The 23,499-nt window shown below is 46.4% G+C and overlaps 1 protein-coding gene across 4 annotated transcripts in view; it reads right to left on the bottom strand.

The window, feature by feature from the left end:
• Positions 1-23,499, bottom strand: part of CEP104 (centrosomal protein 104) — a 232,639-nt gene that overhangs the window by 51,712 nt on the left and 157,428 nt on the right. For all 4 annotated transcript variants that reach the window (XM_063943460.1, XM_063943461.1, XM_063943462.1 and 1 more), the window contains exons 18-19: positions 12,178-12,286; positions 10,473-10,611 (exon numbers count right to left, since the gene is read on the bottom strand). In XM_063943460.1, the coding sequence (XP_063799530.1) occupies positions 10,473-10,611; positions 12,178-12,286 (248 nt within the window). The remainder of the gene's footprint in view (positions 1-10,472; positions 10,612-12,177; positions 12,287-23,499) is intronic.

Genomic DNA, 23,499 nt, shown 5'->3' with positions numbered 1-23,499 from the left:
ACCCTTCTCGGCCGGGCACAAAAATCTAACTGAGGCTTGGAGGAGGGTCATAGGGGGAGGAGCCAGTGCACACCAGGTAGTCCTAAAGCTTTACTTTTGTGCCCAGTCTCCTGCGGAGCCGCTATTCCCCATGGTCCTTACGGAGTTCCCAGCATCCACTAGGACGTCAGAGAAATATATATATATATATATATATGGGATGCAGTCAAACTGGCAACATTGCTAATGTCGACAACACAATTTCGACACATATGTCGACACTCTTAAAATGACGACACACAATATGTTGACAGTCTAACGCTGCAGTATCTGAAGGTCTGACCTGGAAGTGACGCTGCAACAGCCAAGAGCAGATAAGTCACCAATGGGCCACCAGGATGAAATGCAGACATTTTTTCCCTGGTGGCTGTTTTCTTGTTAAGCCGAACTACCACACTCTGTGTCCGTTACAATTAGGTCACTAAGAGAACTGTTCCATAAAAGGGCAATTATGTCATTCATGAGAATTACATTTTATTGTCCTCATAAATCCCAGAAAGCGATGTCCTGGTTTATGGATTTTAGAGAAGAAATACAAAGTGTTCTGTGAAACGTGTAAAGATCTAGAATAACTGGCAGAGAAAAGGGCAATATGTTCCTGGAAATGCTGTACCCTATAGGGAATATATGCTAGCAACGCATCCTCATACACCAGACCTGTGAGAGTTGCATTTTATTCAATAGTTCCGCTGAATGGAAAAAGGCTTTGCTGTCTGCCAGCGTCCCTGTAAGCATGTGCTACACTGCACTTCTGTCATGGCACATACTCTGTTTACAGCACCTCATTTCCTGGAACTGCTGGAACGCTCCTCTAAACACTTCAAGAACCACTAAACTGATCATACAAGTCCCCTATTAGCCACCTGCCTGGCACTAACGTATGAGATGCGACCGCAGCCAGGAGGGTGTCCACTGACCAGGTCGTATTCCATACTGTACGTGCTGTCCTGCTGCGTCCCCCTTGTATAATGGAGAAAATCTGTTCTGCACATGTGTAGAACCAATTTCCTGCTCAGGCCCCCTGGGAGAAATATTGCAGTCTGTGAGCACCAACATCAATCCCAAAATCGCACCCCAGAATGCCGTGCAAACGGTAGTCCGGGGCATATACACCTAAACCAAACATGCAAGGAGGGGACATAGTTCTCCATAGTAACATAGTTAATGAGGTTGAAAAGAGGCAAAATGCCCATCGGGTTCAACCTGTAATCTGTTTTAAGGCGAGTTCATTATAATGTCCCAATTGAAATAATGTTTTATGTTTAGTTATCAACTGTAAATCATGTTCCTCCCAGATTAACAATGTCAATATTTTAAATGCTATAACCTTGGATATCTTTTTCAGGTAGAAATTTATCCAATCCGTTTTTAAATGCATATATAGAGTCTGCCATTACCACCTTCTCTCGCAGGGAATTCCAGATCCTTATTGCCCTAACAGTGAAGAACCCTTTCCGACGTTGCGTATGGAATTTTCTCTCCTCTAGCCTCAGCGAGTGACCTCGTGTCTTATACAGAGTTTTTTTAATAAACAATTCCTGATAACTCTTTGTAATTGCCCTTTATATATTTGAAGATATTAATAATGTCTCCTCTTAAAACCTCTTTTCTAGTGTATACATATTCAGCCTAGTAAGCCTTTCCTCGTTCTCCAGTCCCTCTAGCCCTTTAATCAATTTAGTAGCTCGCCTTTGAACCCTTTCGAGTTTACGGATATCTTTTTTATAATATGGTGCCCAAAATTGAACACAATATTCCAGGTGCGGACGTACCAATGATTTGTACAGCGGCAGGATTACACTCTCGTCCCTTGTCTCAATGCCCCGTTTTATGCACGCTAGCACCTTACTTGCCTTCTTCGCTGCACTTTGACATTGTATACAGTTATTAAGCCTATTATCAACGAGTACCCCCAAATCTTTTTCCAGTACTGTTACCCCTAGATTTTCCCCATTTAATGTGTAGGTTGCAAGTTTTTTTTTAGTCCCGAAGTGCATAACTTTGCATTTTTCTATATTGAATCCCATTTTCCATTTAGATGTCCAGATTTCAAGTTTAGATAAGTCATTCTGTAGAGACTCCACATCTATTTCCGAGTTAATTACCTTACACAGTTTAGTATCATCTGCAAAGATTGACACTGTGCTTTCCAGGCCTAATTCCAGATAATTGATAAATATGTTGAACAGTTGTGGCCCGAGTACGGATCCTTGTGGTATTTCGCTGACTACTGGTGCCCAGCTGGAGGATTTCCCATTGACCACTACTCGCTGTACCCCGTTATCCAGCCAATTACTTATCCATGTACAAATAGTTTTTCCTAGGCCAAGCTCCTTTAATTTGATGATCAGTCTCCTGGGAGGCACTGAATCGAAGGCTTTTGCAAAATCGAAAATATACCACATCCACTGCTTTTCCCTGGTCAAGATTGTTGCTCACTTCCTCATAGAAGCTAACATCAAGCACAAATCTGAGGTTCCCCACGTTCCGCTACAAGGTTAAGGGGAGGGGATACACCCCGGGGAGGCGGTCATCTTTGGTGGCACTATGGGGTGTAGGGGTGGCTTATGCTGCCCCATAAAAATATTTTGGGGGGGGCTGTGGGGATAAATAAAAAATATAAAAATAAATAAATATATATATATATATATATATATATATATACACACACACACACACACACACACACACACACACACACACACACACACATATATAGGGGGGAGATAAGGGTGCGGCGACTAGTGATGTTCAGTAGTAGATATAAATATAGGTATATATAAATATATGTCTTTTAAGAGAGTGCAGGATGCAGAGAACCGGAAATGATAAAAAAAAATTACAATTTTAATTCACAAATAACAAAAGATACATAAGATCAATAATAAAAGACTAAAATTTTTTAAAACAGAGTGGATAAAAAAAAATCTAGGAGGTCAAACTTATCTCAATGAGAATGGAGGTCAGTGATAGGATCCAACGCGTTTCGTCCATTCAGGACTTCATCAAGGGGGACTTGTGAATTAAAATTGTAATTTTTTTTTTTTAAATCATTTCCGGCTCGCTGCATCCTGCACTCTCTTAAAAGATATATACAGTATTTATATATACCTATATTTATATCTGCTACTGAACATCACTAGTCACCGCACCCTTATCTCCCCCCTTTTCTATACACATACTACAGTAGTATACCTATACTGTAATTTTTAGGGGTTGGCTGACGCCCTGATATTGGGATTGTGTGTTCTAGGATTTTATAGTCATATAGAATATTTTTAGAACTACCAGAGGTATATCTCACAAGTGGCGCTGTACTCTATTTTTTCCACATATATATATATATATATATATAAAGTCACAAAAAAGCTGGCACTCGTGGAGACTTTTAAAGAAGACACCAATGCAGTAGCTTAAGTCAACGTTTCAGGGCTATGCCCTTTTATCAAGACCAACTGTACACACAAAATAGACTAACATTTATACATTACCAATGACACCTCATGTGCAGACGACCGCCGCTCTCCGGGAGACCCGCTGACGTCATGGGCGTGCGCCGGCGACCCGGCGTCTCCAGGGGGCGTGGTGTAAGAACAGTGTACACCACGCCCCCTGGATACGCCGGGTCGCCGGCGCCGGCACGCGCCCATTACGTCAGCGGGTCTCCCGAAGAGCGGCGGTCGTCTGCACATGAGGTGTCATTGGTAATGTATAAATGTTTGTCTATTTTGTGTGTACAGTTGGTCTTGATAAAAGGGCATAGCCCTGAAACGTTGACTTAAGCTACTGCATTGGTGTCTTCTTTAAAAGTCTCCACGAGTGCCAGCTTTTTTGTGACTTTATTTCTCAGCTGTGACTGACGCAGGGCACCGGAGCAAACTATACTTCCATACATCTGGGAGTGCCAAACTGTGCTGTTTATTATTATTCCTCTTGCTGGTTTGCACCGACTAGAGTGGTTTGGGCACCCCTCATTTATAATATTTCAGTCTGGACGATTTTTTTCTCCCTTTTGGTGTTCCCTGGAGTTCCCTGTTTTTAACCATTTGGGTGCTGGACAAAACATGTCATCTGCGGAAGCAGTACCAGGATACAGCAATATCACACTGCCGGTGGGAGAAGCATTAGTTTTAACAGACTCGGATGCAGAAGCCATCCTCTTCTCAGATAAGTTTCAAGATTCCTGTGGGAGTGAGACTACAGAACAAATCTTTCTAGCACTCAACAGATTAAGAAAACGTGAGATCGATTTTTACTATCACGGAGTGACTTTATCCGATTATTATCAGGACAAAAAAATTCCACGTGGGTTCCGTATACGTAATACCCCCACCATTGGCCGCCATAATCCAGAGTTTTGCGGTCGCTGGGCGGCTGTACTTAACAAGTGCTCATATGACCTGATTCTCCTGGTGATAGAAGAATCACGGAGAGAACTTAACCTTGCAAAAGAAAAAATTGCAGTGTTTGAAGCAACTCACCAGGAACAACTTAAATCTACAACAGCACAAGAATTTGTCAGCAAGCTGACGGCGGACCTAGACAAATATCGTGCAGAATTGATCCAATTCAAAAAATCCAAACGGGTTACAGTGGACAAAGATTATTTGGAATAGAAGGTCTATGCGTGGGCTTACAACCGCAACCCCGCTACTGACAGAAGACCAAAATTTAGACGTCACAAAAAATTCAACCTAGACACTGATAATTCCAGTGCGAGATCCTCTAGTGACACAGAATGTGCAGAGGCAACACAATCAAAAAACTCCAAAAAAACCCCATCGGGGGTGACCACCAGGGCAAAGCGAGCCCCCAAAAAAGGCGCTACACCCGCCGAGGCGGACAGTGGACGAGGAACTTCAAAAAAGACCACCAGCAAGAAGACATAGTCTTCAATTTATCAACTCGTATTCTTACTCCTGATGAAACATCTGTTCTTAATAAAGGACTGTCCTTCGTCCCGATGAAAAAACCGGACGCCTTTCAAAATAAAGTTGATCTCTTTAAATTCGAACGGAGAGTCCGTCTGAAAGAATTTTTTGGAGAGGAGAATACTACCCCTGCACCACTGGCTCCAGTATCTAAACCATCCACTTTTGATCCAGTATCAACCAACCCGAACATCAAATGTTTTGTCAATCACATGAGCAACATGTATGACAACATGGATATGCAACTTGTTCCCCAAAAGGGTAATCTCAGCAATTCTGAGTATAAGGCATTGAAAAATCTGGGTACGTATACAGATATAGTTATACACCCTGCCGACAAAGGCGGGGGGGTGGTCGTCCAGGACCTCACCGCATACAAGTGTGAAGTCCACAATCAACTTCAGGACAGTGCCACGTATTTACTATTATCTACTGACCCTACTGTGGAGTATAAAAGGGAGCTGGATGATATTTTACAGCGAGCGAGTCAGGAACATCTTATCGACAATAAAGTTAAAGAAGCACTCACACAGGATTGGCCTATTACACCGGTGCTCTATACCATACCGAAGCTCCATAAGAACCCTGTGAGTCCTCCTGGTTGTCCGATAATTGCTGCCCGTGACTCCCTGTACTACATGGTGTCCAAATATTTGGACCATTTCCTCCAGCCTGTGGTACAAGGTCAAACTACCTGCCTTAAGGACACCACAGCATTTCTATCTAAGTTGGCTACCCTCACTCCACTCCCAGAGAGACTCCTTATGTGTACGGTCGATGTGGTCAGTCTTTACACTAACATCCCGCACCAACGTGGCCTACAGGCCATTAAGAGGGCCATTTCGTGTAACAGTAATTACACAGGCCCAGAGATCAATTTCTTTATCCAGCTGCTTGAACTGACCCTGACCCGCAACTATTTCATGTTTGATGGTCGCATCTATCTACAAAGGTCCGGATGCGCTATGGGGTCTTGTGTGGCTCCGAGCCTAGCCAACTTATTCATGTGCGAGGTAGAACAAGATTTGTTTTTGTCAAATTCGACCATAGCTCACAAGATTAAGGCCTATTTTCGCTATATCGATGACATTTTCATACTATGGGCTGACACGGAGGATAATTTCATAAAGGCTATGCAGGACATTAACACAATGGATGCATCCATCAAATTTACTTACACCACCAGCTTTGAGCAAATTAACTATTTAGATGTCTCTATCAGACAGGATGATGCTCACCGGCTACATACCTCTCTATTTGTAAAAGAAACGGATAGAAACACCTCTCTGCATGCAGCCAGTTACCACCCTCCGGCACTGAAGTGGGGCTTGCCATATTCTCAGTTTATTAGAATCCTACGAATTTGTAGTGACCGTTCAGATGCCATTTCTCAAATCGACCAGATGTCGCGCAAGTTCCTCAATAGAGGGTATAAATGGCCCTACTTGAAGAAAGCCAAAGAGAGAGCAATGCTACAGGACCGCATGAATCTCTTACACACCACGACTAAAGGGCATAAACAGGATCGGATTCCTTGGCCGCAAGACTTTTCTACTATTAGCACTACAGCTATGAAAACGGCTAAACGATTATGGCCCATCATCGCACAAGATAAACAGCTGCCCAGACTTACCAAGTCCATGATTCTACCCTCATTCCGTAGAGGCAAAAATATTAAGGACATTGTGGTCCATAATGACATCACAAAGATGAAACCTGCAGTACCAACGCATTTTCTCTCTCGCAAAGCAGGTAACTATAAGTGCTTAGGCTGCACTACCTGCAGCAGCCTGGAGACTGGCGACTCCTTTTACCACCCTAGATCAGGCAAAAGGTTCAGCATCACTCAATCATTCACTTGTTCCAGTCGATACGTCATATATTACATCAAATGCCCGTGTGGGCTCCTCTACATAGGGAAGACAATACGACAGTTCAAGGAGCGCATTGCCTTACATCGCTCCAGTATACGGGCCGCACTGGAAGGACGCGGGTCTGACCAACCCGTCGCCCGTCATTTCAAAGAACTTCAACACAACTTGGCCTCCATTCGCTACAAGATAATTGATGGAGTTCCTGACAACTCTAGGGGTGGCAACCGCGGTCGGCTTCTATTACAAAAGGAATCCCGCTGGATCCATACTCTTCAAACAGTCAAACCGTTTGGTCTTAACGACATTTTGTCTTATACATGTTTTCTATGAGCGGTTAGCACATTTGTGTTGATATTTTCCAACAGTTCCCATTGCATAGCCACCCATTATCAGCCCCTGTATACTTATCAGTAGATACGCTCATGCTTGTGACCACATAGAATCTTTTTATTATATCAGGGCCTGTGCTGTGAGTACGTTTAACATTCAAATGTCTGTGTCTCATCCTCCAGGTTTCTGTCACTTATCAAGTTGGCAATATAGCTATTTCTAATGTTGGCCATACAGCTATTTCTAACACTGTGCGCTCTATTTACTTGTGGCTGTTCCTTTTTGTCCTATTCCAGCATCCGTACACTTGTTCCCTTGGTGATGGTTTACACTGTTCTTACACCACGCCCCCTGGAGACGCCGGGTCGCCGGCGCGCGCCCATGACGTCAGCGGGTCTCCCGGAGAGCGGCGGTCGTCTGCAAATGAGGTGTCATTGGTAATGTATTTGTCTATTTTGTGTGTACAGTTGGTCTTGATAAAAGGGCATAGCCCTGAAACGTTGACTTTAGCTACTGCATTGGTGTCTTCTTTAAAAGTCTCCACGAGTGCCAGCTTTTTTGTGACTTGTGACTGACGCAGGGCACCGGAGCAAACTATACTTCCATACATCTGGGAGTGCCAAACTGTGCTGTTTATTTTATATATATATATATATATATATATATATATATATATGTGGAAAGAGTTTTTTAGGTCAGTGCGCTTATCCAACGTTCGAATGTTCCTTCAAAGGAAGGGGTCGCCAAATGTCAAAATATTAGGACTTAATTGGTCGTGGATATTCCGCATCAGTAGCTTTCTAGCAAAGACTTCGTGCTCTATGGACACCTCCCAAACTTCTTTGGTGGCAGCTCAGTTCTTCAAGATATGACCCGGGTATATTCAGTCATGCAATTCTGTGGAGGCAGGGGAGAAGAACAAGCGCCATATGGTGTAGTAATTTAGATAAATGGGAATATTATAGACACATATACGAAGTGTAAGTACCGGATGAATTCTTGGAATCAGGCCTATCTGTCTCTCTTTATCCTCAGTGGCTGTTCCCCACCTATATATCAGGTGACAAAGATCATCGCCATATAGTGTAGTATCTTTGCAAATTTCTTAGGGAACCCTCCCCTATATTTCATGCGTACCAAATCAATAATTCAATCAAGCATACAGGATAGACTTATGTCCAGGTAGCTCGAGCTGGTCCAGTATGGTGTATTTGTTCATTCAATTGCAGACTACTGCCAACGTTTCGGTCCTAAGATCGGACCTTTCTCAAGGTAATAGTCAGTCAGTATAGTGGTCAAAGTCAGCAAAGGCAATATTCATCAAAGTAAAGCAGGAACCGAAACGTTGGCAGTAGTCTGCAATTGAATGAACAAATACACCATACTGGACCAGCTCGAGCTACCTGGACATAAGTCTATCCTATATGCTTGATTGAATTATTGATTTGGTACGCATGAAATATAGGGGAGGGTTCCCTAAGAAATTTGCAAAGATACTACACTATATGGCGATGATCTTTGTCTCCTGATATATAGGTGGGGAACAGCCACTGAGGATAAAGAGACAGATAGGCCTGATTCCAAGAATTCATCCGGTACTTACACTTCGTATATGTGTCTGTAATATTCCCATTTATCTAAATTACTACACCATATGGCGCTTGTTCTTCTCCCCTGCCTCTATATATATATATATATATATATATATATATATATATATATAGTGACCCATTGACACTGGGGGTGATGGTGAGGGCTCTTCCATAGGGATCTAATACCACTAGGGGGTGGGGGTTGATAATAGCGGGGCAGGGATGTGGAACCTTCGGCCCTCCAGCTGTTGTTGAACTACACATCCCAACAGGTTTAGCATGGCCAAATAGCAAAACTGTAGCAAGGCATGCTGGTATGTGTAGTTCAAGAACAGCTGGAGGGCCGGAGGTTCCCCATCCCTGATGTTGGGGATCTATGCCACTGGGGAGATATTTTTGATAGGGGGGGGGGGGTTAGAAGTATAAATTACAACGTGGGCGTATAGACACGAAGTGGGTGGGGGGCGCAAAACATTCCCTAGGTATATTTAAAAAAATATATATCTATATAAATTTTAAAAGATACTTTTTAAACTTAATTATATGAGAGAAAAAACTGACAATTTCTGAGTGGTTTTGGTGAAAAAAAAAAAATGTCAGTTTAGTGGTTAAAAGTGACTTACTAACACCATTATATGGGTGATTAATTATATATATAATTTCCAAGCAGTCCGCACTCTGTCCTTTTAAGTGTATGCTGGGGTGACTTCCATATAATGATAGATAATAACCCATCAATTTCCAATGTAAATCCACAACAGAGGAGCACTCACCAGTCTTCAAAGCAGTTTTCTTTATTTTCAATATATCATAATAGAAGGGGGTGTATCGACGTTTCGGTCCCAAGTGGGACCTTTGTCAAGATCTTAACAAAGGTCCCACTTGGGACCGAAACGTTGATACACCCCCTTCTAATATGATCTATTGAAAATAAAGAAAAACTGCTTTGAAGACTGGTGAGTGCTCCGCTGTTGTGGATTTATATATATATATATATATATATATATATATATATATATACATACACACACACACACACACACACACACACACACACACACACACACACACACACACAATCCATAAAGAGCTCATCAGAAGAAAAGCAGTTTGATAGCTGAACGCACGACTGCCATTACAATTCAGCATTCAAGATGCATTTCTAATGCTAGTTAAACACACGGGGCAGATGTGTGCTGAGTGATCTAGCACAGAGCGCTCAGCACACATCTCTCCTCACGTTCAGCACTCAGCGCGATGTGTGCTGAGCGAGGGACGGGGTGGGGCACTCATTTCACCCAGCGGTGAAATGAGCGATCTCACTAGATTTGGCATGCATGCTAGAGCCGGCGATAACGACGCGTGGGACCGCGCATCGATGTCGCCGGCACCCTACACACAGAGAGATCCGTGCTTCATTTCTAGGCAATCTAGTCAGATTGCTTTGAATTTAAGCACGGATCTCTCCATGTGTACCCCCCTTTAATCACATGTAAATGGCTGTGAATATAAACATGATTGCTCCAGGACAATACATATTTGCATTTTTTGTTGCATGGGTTAGCTATCATTGTACCAGCATTGCATGACATCTAAGGGGGATCATGATCCAGATGTGACCCCATGACAATCTCTAGCCATTTGTGTTCTCCACCATGGCACCTTCTGACAGCAGCATTTACATGGGTGTAAATCCAGATACTCACGGTTACAAGTCTTGGATTTGACGTGCTCCAGGAGGTGATCTTTCGATATAGCTTCAGTACAGCGTTGGCATTTTCCAAATGAGTCCTTGTGATCGCACTCGGTCAAAAGATGATCTGTCAGACTGGCAATTTCTACAACCTGGCGAAGAAAAGAAATTGGCGAATATTCAGAAAGCTCCACAAACTGTTCACATTGTATACATTTACACGAGTATGCTTCCACTGAGCTACCATAAGTCATCATGTATACTGTACAGGAGCGGTTCTAGGCATGGGCAAGCACCCCGCAGGCGCCTGCCGCCCACCCGCACCCCGCTCCACGGCTGCAGCAGTCGCCGTGGGCTGTGTGGGTGCCCACTACAGCAGGCGCCACTGTCAGACACTAGAGGTCATAACTGACCTCTAGTGTCTGTGCGGTGCTGCTATGGGAGAGACGTCATGACGTCTCTCCCATAGAGAGGAGCGGGCGGCCAGAGACCGAGGGCAGCGCAGGAAACTTTTGCCCTGGGCGCCACAAGGTCTAGAACCGGCCCTGATACTGTATATGCTTTCAGTCAGGCTAACCCACTAATACAAGAGTAGATCAGATCATGGCAGGATTGTAGAATAGACCCTTATTGCTATTACCCTTGAACCTCAATATACTTTTATTAAGCTGAGACACACACAACTGCTGACAGTCTGCAGAAAACAAAGCAGTGCACCCATCTGTGTGTAGTCTATGCCACTCTAGTGCCCGGCGGTACAGAAATCAGACCACACTCCACACTGCAAAATAAATTCAAACTCAGGCCCAGATTTATCAAGCCTTGGAGAGTGATAAATTGCTCGGTGATAAAGTACTAGCCAATCAGCTTCTAACTGTCATGTTACAGGCTGTGTTTGAAAATGACAGTTAGGAGCAGATTGGTAGGTACATTGGAGTCTAGTCATGAAGCAGTAAAAAGAGTGAAGAAGTAAACCTGTGGAGAAGTTGCCCATGGTAACCAATCAGCTGCTCCGTACAATTGTATAGTATGCAAATTATACATTTTGCATCAATGCTGTTTGGTTGCCATGGCCAACTTCCCCGCTGGCTCACTTCTCCACACTCTTCACTGCTTCATGAACAGACCCCTATATACTGTAACCATGCAATTTATCACTCTCCAAGGCTTGATAAATCTGGGCTAGTAATAGCTGCATGGGCCAAATGTAACAGCCTGTCAGCTGCGCAAGTGATTTAGCTGCAAGATTTAAAGCAGCAATATTTTAAAAAGGCAAAACTAGATTGGTTTTGCCCTTTTAAAAAAAATGCTGCTTTAAATCATGCAGCTCGTAGCCTATTGCATGTGATTTCAAATCTGGCGCACGTTATGGAACAATAAACAACCAGCAATACAGTTTAGAGGACACCGTCATACTGTAGCTGGCCAATCACCATATTCTGGTGTTCTGCCATAATGAGCTACTTCATACAGAAACATAGGGGCAAATACAGAGAGAGAGAGAGAGAGAGAGAGACTTCAGCTAAAGTGCATGTTCTTACCGGCTTCTGAGGGGTGGAGATTTAGGATGAGGGCAAAGAATGAAGTTGGGTCAGAGACAGTAAGGAAAATCTCAGAATGTGGATGGGTGATTGATTAAATGAAGAACTGAAGATGTAAAACATGGTATTACATAATACACAATATATATCACATAGCGACAAGTGGTGTTACTGTACCTGCTTGCAGTGCTCACAGCGTCTCAGCATAGGACAGTGCTTCCAGTAGTGGAGATCCAGGCCTTCCTCGGTAAAAGACTCATCTCTTTCCCCACAGAAGATACACAAACTATAGGCAAAAAGCGGGATGCAAGGAATCAGTTGTGCATTCAGCAGGAATAACAGAGCAGGAAATAAAAGTCCTGCTGTCTGTAGGCTAAACACAGCAGCCGTCAGCTGCTCACACCTGTAGCTCATACGCTGCAGGAACAATGGTAACGGTGTATTAGAGGTGGTGTTGCCCTTAGAAACTGGACATCTGCTTTTATTTTCTAAGCTGTACTGTACTAGATAAAGGAGTTTCCTCCTTTCCCACAAACCAATTCTCATAAGGACACTGAGCCTCCACAAATCACCATAACAGAGTCAATAATGATTCTTCATGCAGATATCACAGGTATCTGGGATATAAGTGAACAAGTAGCCGCTGCTCCTCATGAAACGTTAGCATGTTGTGCAGCCTTCTAAATGTGCCCAACAGTCTCCCCTGTCTGCTTCCAGTCACACGGAATAAAATACTGCTCTCAGCCTGCACAGCAATTTATACACAACCAGGTATAACTGCTCAATGGACTCCGTTACCACACTTGTACTGGAACGCCTGCTTAGGATATACCCATGGTGGGGAAAATGCAGATTAACTGAAGATCTTCTGGTATGAAGTCCAGAGCTATTCCCAGTGTGGCAGATGGTATCCGGATGATAGATTGACATTGAACTGGTTGAAAGTCAGTAGGTTGACACCATATGGTTGACAAGTACAAAAGGTTGAGAGTGCTTATGGACGACAGACTCAAACGTTCTGAACATTTGCTGATTTACTATTCACGTGGATACAGAGGTGTCACTGACTGTACAGACACCTGGTACGGGAGGGCACATTAAGCGCATGGAAAAGGGGTGTGGCCCGCTGGAAAGGGGGTGGCATCATGGGTAGGGGGCATGGTTTCGTGACACGGACATCCCTTTCATCACTCTGGGAGTGTCGGGGATGCGGGCTGCCCCCAGGAACCAGTGTGACTGCAGTGCCGGCTCCTGCACAGTGACATGAGCATGGGTGCTGCACGTAATTTCACAGTGCAGCACCCTGCTCATGTCACTGAAGAGGAATCAGTACTTTGGGGTCACCCCTCGGCAGGAGACACCCGGGTCGGGCAGCACCCTTGTTGTGACACCACTGCGTGGATGTCAATTGGAAATAGTAACCACATTGCTAGAACACACAAGCTCGCTGCCTAGGTGTCATACTTGACTCAGAACTGTCCTTTGCTCCCCACATTCACTCTGTCTCAAAATCATGTTACATGCATCTAAGAAACATATCCAAAATACGACCATACCTTACACAAGACACTGCTAAAACTCTAATCCATGCTCCCATTATCTCCCGCATTGATTATTGCAATAGTCTTCTTACTGGTCTTACTAAGGGTGTGTACACACGGTGAGATCCTTGCTATGCCCGATTTTCACTTGCGATTTCCCTTGAACTCCCCGTAGCTCCGCACCACCGATTTTGACTAACTTTTCTTGAGATATGGACTATGTGTGCTTACGATTTTGGCTTATGTGAGATTTTGGCCTATGTGAGATGTCATTGACCTGTGAGATGAACTAGATAGTACAACGATCTAGCAAGGATTGACTTGCCTGCACAGTCTATCTTTTCTTGCGATGCCGACCTGGCGGGACTGCGCATCGGGATCGCAAGGTGACTATATAGTCAAAATCGAAAGAAAATCTCTCACCGTGTGTACACACCCTTAGAAGAGACTCTCACCATTATAATCCATTCTGAAAGCAGCTGCGAGGCTAATCTTCCTCACTAGACATTCATCGTCTGCAGACCCACTCTGTCAGTCCCTCCATTGGCTACCTGTATTCTACCGTATTCAATATAAAATACTGTTACTTACACCCAAGGCTATTAACCATACTACACCATCATACATCTCTTCACTCATCTCAAAATACCTCCCAACCCGTCCCCTTCGCTCTTCACAAGATCTATGTCTCTCATCTACATTCATTACTTGCTCTCATGCATGATTACAAGACTTTCTTCAGGCTGCACCAACTCTGTGGAATGCCCTACCACGTACAATAAGACTCTCCTCTAGTCTTCAAACCTTCAAGCGTTCCCTGAAAACTCACCTCTTCAGACTAGCTTATCAAATTCCAGAACCCCTCACATTACCTTCATAGCTTTCCTATCCAATTATAGCCCCACAGTGCAGTCCACGTCTGGTGGACAACTATGCAATAGATAGCACCTACCCTTGTGTATCAATGCCTATTTCCCCATAGATTGTAAGCTTGTGAACAGGGCCCTCCTACCTCTATGACTGTTTGCCTTCTAATTGTGTCTAGTTGTAAATCGCAACGAAATTTGCTGCGCTGCAGTATATAAGAAAATGTTAATAAATAAATAATAAATAAGTGTGGCAAGCAAAGCGAACCCACAGGGGTACATGTTTGTATGGGATCAGTATGAATGACAGATGGATGGGATTTCGGTGGTCATCATGCCGTCACTGGTATCCCGTCCATCATAATCCTGACAGTCCCCCAGTAAGCCCCCTAACCATCACACTTTCCCTACCCTAACTCTCCCTTGTGGGTGCCTAACCCTAACCCTCCCTGCTTGGTGCTTAACCCTAACCGTCCCTGCTTGGTGCCTAACCCTAACCGTCCCTGCTTGGTACCTAACCCTAACCGTCCCTGCTTGGTGCCTAGCCCTAACCGTCCCTGCTTGGTACCTAACCCTAACCGTCCCTGCTTGGTACCTAACCCTAACCGTCCCTGCTTGGTGCTTAACCCTAACCGTCCCTGCTTGGTGCCTAACCCTAACCGTTCCTGCTTGGTGCCTAACCCTAACCGTCCCTGCTTGGTGCCTAACCCTAACCGTCCCTGCTTGGTGCCTAACCCTAAATGTCCCTGCTTGGTGCCTAACCCTAACCGTCCCTGTTTGGTGCCTAACCCTAACCGTCCCTGCTTGGTGCTTAACCCTAACCGTCCCTGCTTGGTGCCTAACCCTAACCTTCCCTGCTTGGTACCTAACCCTAACCGTCCCTGCTTGGTGCTTAACCCTAACCGTCCCTGCTTGGTGCTTAACCCTAACCGTCCCTGCTTGGTGCCTAACCCTAACCGTCCCTGCTTGATGCCTAACCCTAACCGTCCCTGCTTGGTGCCTAACCGTATCCATCCCTGCTTAGTGCTTAACCCTTACCCTCCCTCCTTGGTACCTAACCCTTACCCTCCCTGCTTGGTACCTAACCCTAACCGTTCCTGCTTGGTGCTTAACCCTAACCGTCCCTGCTTGGTACCTAACCCTAACCATCCCTCCTTGGTGCCTAGCCCTCCCTTCCCCGCTGCCAAACCCTCCTTTCCCCGCTGCCTAAACCTAACCCTCCCGATGGGGCGTGGCTTCGACGGACATGGAGTAGCACACAGGCTGTGTGTCTCTCCAGCTATTATATCCTGCACCAACATCCTGTGTCCCCCCCTCGGCCTGCAGTCCGCCCCAATACCTGCATTATAGTGTGGGGGTACCCCTGTGCCGCTTTGAGACCCGTCAGCCAGCTATCCGCTGCAGTAGAGAGCTTATAGTGTGCGGGGGCCCCGGGCCTGCTACTACACGTGGGACGCCGCCATCCTGCTGCCCGCACCAAGCCCTGCACCCGGCTCCCGTCCTGAGCGCTGCTCACCAGGTCCGCGGCTTCCCCTCTGTTGTTGCTGGGGACGCTGTGGCGGGCGCCTCTCCTGTCGTGCTCCGGTCTGCGAGCGCTCCCCCAGCCGCTGCATCACCACGTGACCCGCTGCCGCTCTCCCTGCTCGCTCCGGCGGCCCCAGCCCGTACCCTCCGGCTCCTGCACTGTGTTCTGCCGCTGGGCAGGAGGTGCACGGCTCGGCTGGATTCTATAAGTGCCTGTGACCTACCCATACTACTGCTGCCTTGCTGAGCTCTGCTCCATTAGGATAGGGAGCAGTTTGCTGTTAACCCTTGCAGATCTTGTGATACGCTGGTCAACCTCAGCTTCCTAGCACACACTTCATTTCAGCTTATTGTGCCCCATATGCTGGGAGGGGAGGAAAGATTTCTATATCCTGCTGCAATTATTTATTCTGTGCTAACAGAGGCTCCCGGTATTATACACGGTCACAGATCAGTTTTGGTATACTATACTTACCCGCAAGCAGCGACTGGATAATTCTGATATACTACATTCAGTTATTCATTGGCCGTCCCTGGACAGTTCTTGATATACTATTTAATATACTTCTTGCCTCCTGCCGCCCGCTCGGTTATAATGGTCAAACCGCATCAGTCTGCCGCGGCGAAGTTGGAGAAGTATGTCAGAAATCCGCCGACGAGGTCCCAACAGGGTGGGGAGATGCAGTCGACCTCGGCGCCGCCTTCTCCGTCGGCTGGCTCCTCATCTGCGGATGCCACCGATGCTGCTCTGCAAAAGGTGCTGGATGCGGTCACGGCCAGTGAAGCCCGCTTGGCCGACAGGATCGGTCAGGTCCAGGCGGACTTATCCATTATACACCAAGACCTTCAGCGCGTGCGAGAGAGGGTCGGTGAGGTTGAGACGCGCACCTCCACGCTGGAAGACACGGTTACGCCTCTCGGTAGACGCACTTCTGCTCTGGAGTCTCAGATGATGGATGTACATAGAAAGATGACGGATATGGAGGGGAGATTGCGGCGAAATAATGTCCATCTCGTCGGACTCCCGGAGAAAGAAGAGGGTGCCTCCCCTGAAAAATTTCTTGAACGTTGGCTGTTGGATGCATTTGGAGCGGAGGAGTTCACTTCACACTTCGCAGTGGAACGCGCCCATAGGGTCCCGATGCGCCCATTACCTCCAGGGGCACCTCCCCGTACGTTTATTGCCAAACTCCTCCATTACCGGGATAGAGACGTGATTCTGAGACTGGCCCGCACCAAGGGTCCCCTTACGTGGAACGGTTCCCCAGTTTCAGTCTTTCCGGATTTTGCTGTCGATGTCCAGAAGGATAGAGCTCAGTTTGTCCCTGTGAAACGCAGGCTGCGAGAATTGAATATCCCCTATGCCATGCTCTTTCCATCTAAACTGCGGGTGGTCTCGGATGGGGAAACAAAATTCTTCACGACCCCTCGTGAAGCATCAATGTGGCTGGACGGACGCTTTCCGGCACGGCGGGCGCTAGCTGCTGATTGAACTTATGTGTTTGATTTCCCTACTTGCAAGTATACTGCTTCATTTATGCTTGATATGTTATTGTTATATTGCCTTGGGAGGGATGTATAGTTGTTTGTGGTTATGTTCCTTATGATTCCCTGCAAGATGTCAGTTTGGCTGGATGGACGCTTTTCAATTAGGGGAGCGATGGCTGCTGATTGCACTCCTGTCTCTGATTTCTCAGCTAAGTCAATATGCTACTGTTTGGGATGTGCTGCTATCTGATTTACGGAGGGGCTATCTGCGGCCCTTATGGGCCTTTATTGGGAGGGGGTAGCTCTGTGGAGACGGGTGATTGGTAGATGTTGTCTTTACGCTGATTTTGGGCCTTATGATCTTGGTGTTTGCTCTGCCATATAGTCTTTAAGGGGTAAACGGTTACTCAGTTGGGGTGGGGGTAATGGTCTAGGGGGGGATTGGTTTTGTTTTGAGTTTAGCTGGGGGATTCTCCTGTCTTATGGTCATTAAATTCTTGGCCCCCTTAGTGGATATAGGAATTTGACCTTAGTTGGTACTGGCGGAGTATGTTACCGGGCTCTCTGCCTTAGTTGGGATTGTTAGTACTTAGGGTGTTTTGTTGTTAGGGAATCAGGTATGCTGCTAGTTTTAGGTGGTATACGGGGTGGGGATGGGGGTTATTTTAGATTGTTAATATTGAGGTGTTTTTATTTTTTGCTGTGCAATGTGCTTATTTCTGCTATGTCTATGTTGCAGCTATCTGCAGGCGTATCCTCTTTGATATTCACTGGCGGTGGCTGGCCGCGGGTGCTATGCAAAATCACAACAATGCCCTGTTATGGCGTCGGTTAAGTTTCTGTCGTGGAATGTGCGGGGGATCAATGACAAGGTTAAGCACTCCTTGATCCTTCGACAGATTAAATCTTATGCGTCGGATATAATTTGCTTGATGGAAACCCACCTGCTGGGTACTAAGATTATGTTCCTTTAAAAAACCATGGGTGGGATGGGCTTACCATTCTATGCATACTGCAGCGTCCCGGGGAGTGTCGATCCTAATTAGGAAATCTGTTCCCTTTGTGCTTGATTCTGTGCAAACGGATCAATGGGGTAGATATGTATTTCTCAAGTGCAGAATTAACTCCGTCCCCTTGTTATTGCTGGCTGTGTATGTACCCCCTCCATATTCGCATGATGTCCTTAAAAAGGCGTCTGCCTTTATAGCTGCTTCCCCTGACATACCAGTTATCTGTATGGGGGACTTTAACAACGTTTTAAATCACGAGCTGGATAGGTTGCCAAGGGTGTCCTCCAACCCGCAGCCCAGGCATTCCCCCGTTTGCAGACACTGTGTCGGAGTTGGGTCTGATCGACCCCTGGAGATTGAAGAATACCGATTTGAGGCAATACTCATGTTTTTCACGCTCTCACTCTTCCTTCTCTAGGATAGATTTGGCTCTTCTGTCCCGGGAGCTGTTGCCCAAAGTTCAGAATGTCAAGTATGAGACTAGGGGTATCTCGGATCACTCCCCTATATCGTTACATATCGACTTAAACTGTCAGCGAGGCCAAGCAGTGTGGAAATTTAATCCCTTTTGGCTGACGCATATGGGTGAGGGATCCGATTTGGAGGCTAGCTGGTCAGAATTTTTTGTTATGCATGATGACACCACGGATGTGTCTCTGCTGTGGGACACTTTCAAGGCTTTCTTGAGAGGAACATTGATCAAACGGGTGGGGAGTCTTAAATCCTCGAGTCTGAATTGGAGGCTCGGGTGGCCGCTTCAGAAGTGACGTATGTGCGGGATGGCATGGATGCTTCTAAGCTGCTGTGGCTTCATGCGCAGGGTGAATGGAACGATTATCTGTGGGGGAAAACCCAGCACAGACTTCTCTTCTCCTCGCATGTCCAGTATGCTACGGGGGATAGACCAGGTTCTTATTTGGCCAATCTTGCAAGGGGTGACCGTTCCTCTCATACTGTAGTGGAGATTTTGGATTCAGCTGGGTCGGTGCTGGACCGCACCCCCCAGATCGTGGCGGAATTTGTCTCATACTATCAGGCATTATATAGTTCTCAGTTGACCTGTTCCCCACTAGAGCTATGTGACTACTTGGATGGGGTCCACTTGCCCTCGATCTCCAGTGAGGCCAGGGCCCTTCTAGATGCTCCTTTGTCGGTGGAGGAGATTGAGACTGCGATCTCTGCCTCCCCCGATGGTAAGGCCCCTGGCATTGATGGCATCCCGTCAGAACTGTATAAGAAATATATAAAATTCTTTGCCCCTCAGTTGCTTGAGTTGTTCAGTGAAATTCTTGCCCAAAGTGCGCTTCCCCCGTCTATGGTGGAGGCTTTGATTATAGTGATTCCCAAGCCGGATAAAGACCCCAGGAGGGTTGAATCCTACCGTCCTATTTCCCTGTTGCCCACGGATATTAAAATCCTGGCCAAGGTTCTGGCTTCCAGACTTGGCCGGGTTGTCTCCCAAATTATTCACCCTGACCAAACGGGCTTCATGCCTGGCAAGTCCACTGCTGTGAATTTGAGGCGCCTGTTTACTCATTTTCAGGCTTCTCGGGAGGAGGACTGCTCTGCCGTTATAGCCTCCTTAGATGCCGCAAAGGCCTTTGATTCGGTGGAGTGGGCCTTCCTCTGGGAGGCTATGAGTAGGTTTGGTGTGGGCCCCAACTTTATCAATTATGTTAAATTGTTATATTTTCAGCCCATGGCCAGAGTCTCGGTGAACGGGTTTGTTTCGGACTCCTTCCCCCTATCCAGGGGAACGAGGCAGGGCTGCCCTCTGTCCCCGACTCTGTTTGCTATCGCTATTGAGCCACTGGCATGTTTGATTAGGGCAACTCAATATATTGTGGGTATTAGGGTTGGCGCAAGGGAAGACAGGATAGCGTTATACGCTGATGACCTGTTGCTCTTTGCGGACGATTCTGTTTCCTCCTTACCTAAACTTCTTGACTTGATAACTGACTATGGACGTTTCTCCGGGCTCAAAATTAACTGGGATAAATCCACCATTACTCCACTTAGAGGCCCGGTTTCGGAGGCCCCGGTGATTCAAACCCCCCTTAAATGGGTAGACTCCTTCAAATACCTGGGGGTATGGGTATCGAATAACCCTTGTACCTATGTTTCCCTTAATGTCATGCCGCTGATGGGGTATCTCCGCTCGAAGGTTAGGGTTTGGGGGTCTCTGCCCCTGACTGTTACTGGCAGGGTCAATTTGGTAAAGATGGTATACTTGCCCAAACTCCTTTATGTTCTCCAGCAATCCCCTATATATATTAACTTGAAGACATTTCGACAGATTGACAGTTTGCTTTCTTCTTTAATATGGGCCAGCAGGAGAGCAAGGCTGAGACTCGACGTTCTGTCCAGGCCGAAAGTGTTGGGAGGCTTAGCTCTCCCTATATTTCGATTTTACTACTATGCCGCGCAGTTGGCACATATATGGGAGTGGGTGAATGCCCCGGATGCTCTCACTTTGCACTCCCAATTGCTTTTCCAGATATACCCTGCCGGCTCTCCATTACAGATGCTTCTTTGTGGGAACCCTAACTTTGTCCAAGATCCCTATAATAAGACAGGCCGTCCTCATATGGAAACAGGTGCATGTTATCCTGTTAGGCCAGGGTATTGACCCGGATACTCCTCTGGACAATGCCCTCGGCTTCCCAGAATTGGCTTCGCTGCGGACTGGGGCGGTGTGGGGGAGGTGGGGTGTGACGTCCCTGGGCCACTTATATAACGATGGTATACGGAGGTCCTTCCTGCAGCTTCAACAGGATTACAGTGTACCCTCTTCTCATTTCTACCGCTACCTGCAGCTGAGACATGCGCTTAACGCACAATTTCCCGAAACTCCTCCAATGATTGCCGACTCACCGGTCAAGTCTCTCCTGCGGTCCCTGGGAAGCGGACATCTGGTGTCCAACATTTATGCAAGCATGCTTCGCTCTCACTATTCTGACCCGTTGTCCATTCTCAGGAGCAAGTGAGAGTCTGACTTGGGTGCCATCTCTGATGAGATCTGGGAGGGTGCTTTATGTTCTCCACGATTATCCACTACCACCACTAGATATCAGCAAATTCAACGGTTTATAATACACAGAGTATATATGATGCCAGTGCGCTTGCGACATATAGGGGGTACCCACTCCTCTGGATGTCCTAAGTGCGATAGTCTGGATGCTGACTTTTGGCACATTCTCTGGCTGTGTCCCAAGATAGCCGTATTCTGGTCGGGTGTTACTGACGCCCTGGTGTCAACGGGTATTCCCTCGTCTGTATGCTCCCCGACGACATGTGTGTTATCTGCTGTGGAGGAGGATGCCCTGGACCCCCCTGCCAAACGATATGTCATTAATCTGTGTGGCCTGGCCAAGGTGTGTATCGCCAGGCTTTGGCTAGCCAAGGATGCACCCACACTGCGATCCTGGGTCTCCCTTGTAAATGAGACGGCCTCTCACGAGAAATATGTATACCTAGCTAGAAAAGCGGAGAAAAAATATCAGGACCTGTGGGGTCGATAACTTGAGTCCCCGCTTTCTGGGACCCGGAGTGTCTAGATATGCTGCGGGGGATTAGAGTGGGTGTGTGACTTTTGATCTGCATCGGGTACACTGCCTCTTTTTCTTTGTGTTGTCCCCTGCGCCCGCAGTCAGCCATTCCCGTTCCCGTGCCATTGCTTTAGCTCTGAAATGAGCTCAAATTTATGATGTGCTGCCATAGATATCTGTGTACAGCTTTCATTGATCTATACGCGCCTTGTTAGCATGCGATATTGATTCTAACTTACAACCTATGTTTCGGAATTTAAGCCTGCACCGGTTTCCTATGATAACTATGATAATTGGTCCCTAATGGACATGGGAATCTGCGTATTCCCTGGGCTGGGGATCTACTGTGGGTTGTGCTGTTGTTTTTTTTTTGTAATGTGTTTAATGTAAAACAGAAAACTAATAAAAAAGTATTGAACTAAACCTAACCATCCCCGTTTGATGCCTAACCCTAACCCTCCCTCCCCGGTCCCTAACACTAACCTTCCCTGTGCTTCCCTCTAAACCTAACCCCCCTTTTTCACCCTAAACTGAACCTCCGCCGGGGCAGGACGCCAGTGCGTTCTGCTGTCAGGATGTTCGGGATGTCGGCTGTCAGTATTGTGATGCGGCATCCTGTTCGGCATTGGTATTTTGATGCCAGGATAGTGTCCTTGTTCGGGATGCCATTGTCATGTTGACCGTTAGACCTTAAACACGATCAACCTTTCATGTGTTGATCTAACACATGTCGAACTTTTGGTGTCGACCTAATGACTGCAGGCCATAATATTGTTGATCCACTGATCCACATCTGTGGCAAACCCAGTGCCTAGCTTAACCCCCCTTCCCCCATGCTCTCTAGTTAACATGCACTTCTCTCATGTTACAGTATAATCATAGTTTGCCCAATAAGGGCACTGTGCGGCTGAGGGTATTTACAATAACTGGTAGAGCAAGGGTATTCATCATGCGGCCCTCCAGCTGGGAGGGGATGCTGGGACGAGTAGTTCACAGCAGCTGGAGGGGCGCTGTCGTATAGCCCTGTGGGTATAGAACCGTGCCTATCTGTACTCATTCATTTTAGTATGCAGAGAAAAGATCAAATGTATAAACGTGTCTCACTGTACAGAGAAATATTAGTTACTTGTAATGATTTGCCAATGTTCCTTTGCTCACACTGATGAAAGTAACACTATTTACCTCCCCTCCAGCAGCTACTGCATTTATACACAATGGGAGTGATTCCAAGTTGGACGCAAAGTGGCTGTGTGTGCGTGATGTCGCAGGAGCCCGATTACCACATTATGCTAATTACAGTTTTCATAGGGCTAATGCTAGGATCCGTGCGGCAGCAAGCCACTCCGCCCCCTGTCTTTCCTTCATCAGTACAGTACATTAGTACTGACAGGTGCACCAGCCCATGATAGGTGCTAGAGAACTGCCAGAAGCCGGCTTCCCTGCCCCATTCGCATAGCTCACAATCGTACAGAACACAAGCTACACCAACAGATCCAGCTACGTCTAAGACAGAATAGGACAG

Source organism: Pseudophryne corroboree, chromosome 10 (assembly GCF_028390025.1).
Source record: "Pseudophryne corroboree isolate aPseCor3 chromosome 10, aPseCor3.hap2, whole genome shotgun sequence".
Lineage (NCBI taxonomy): Eukaryota > Metazoa > Chordata > Amphibia > Anura > Myobatrachidae > Pseudophryne > Pseudophryne corroboree.
This window is presented reverse-complemented; position numbering and strand designations above follow the sequence as displayed.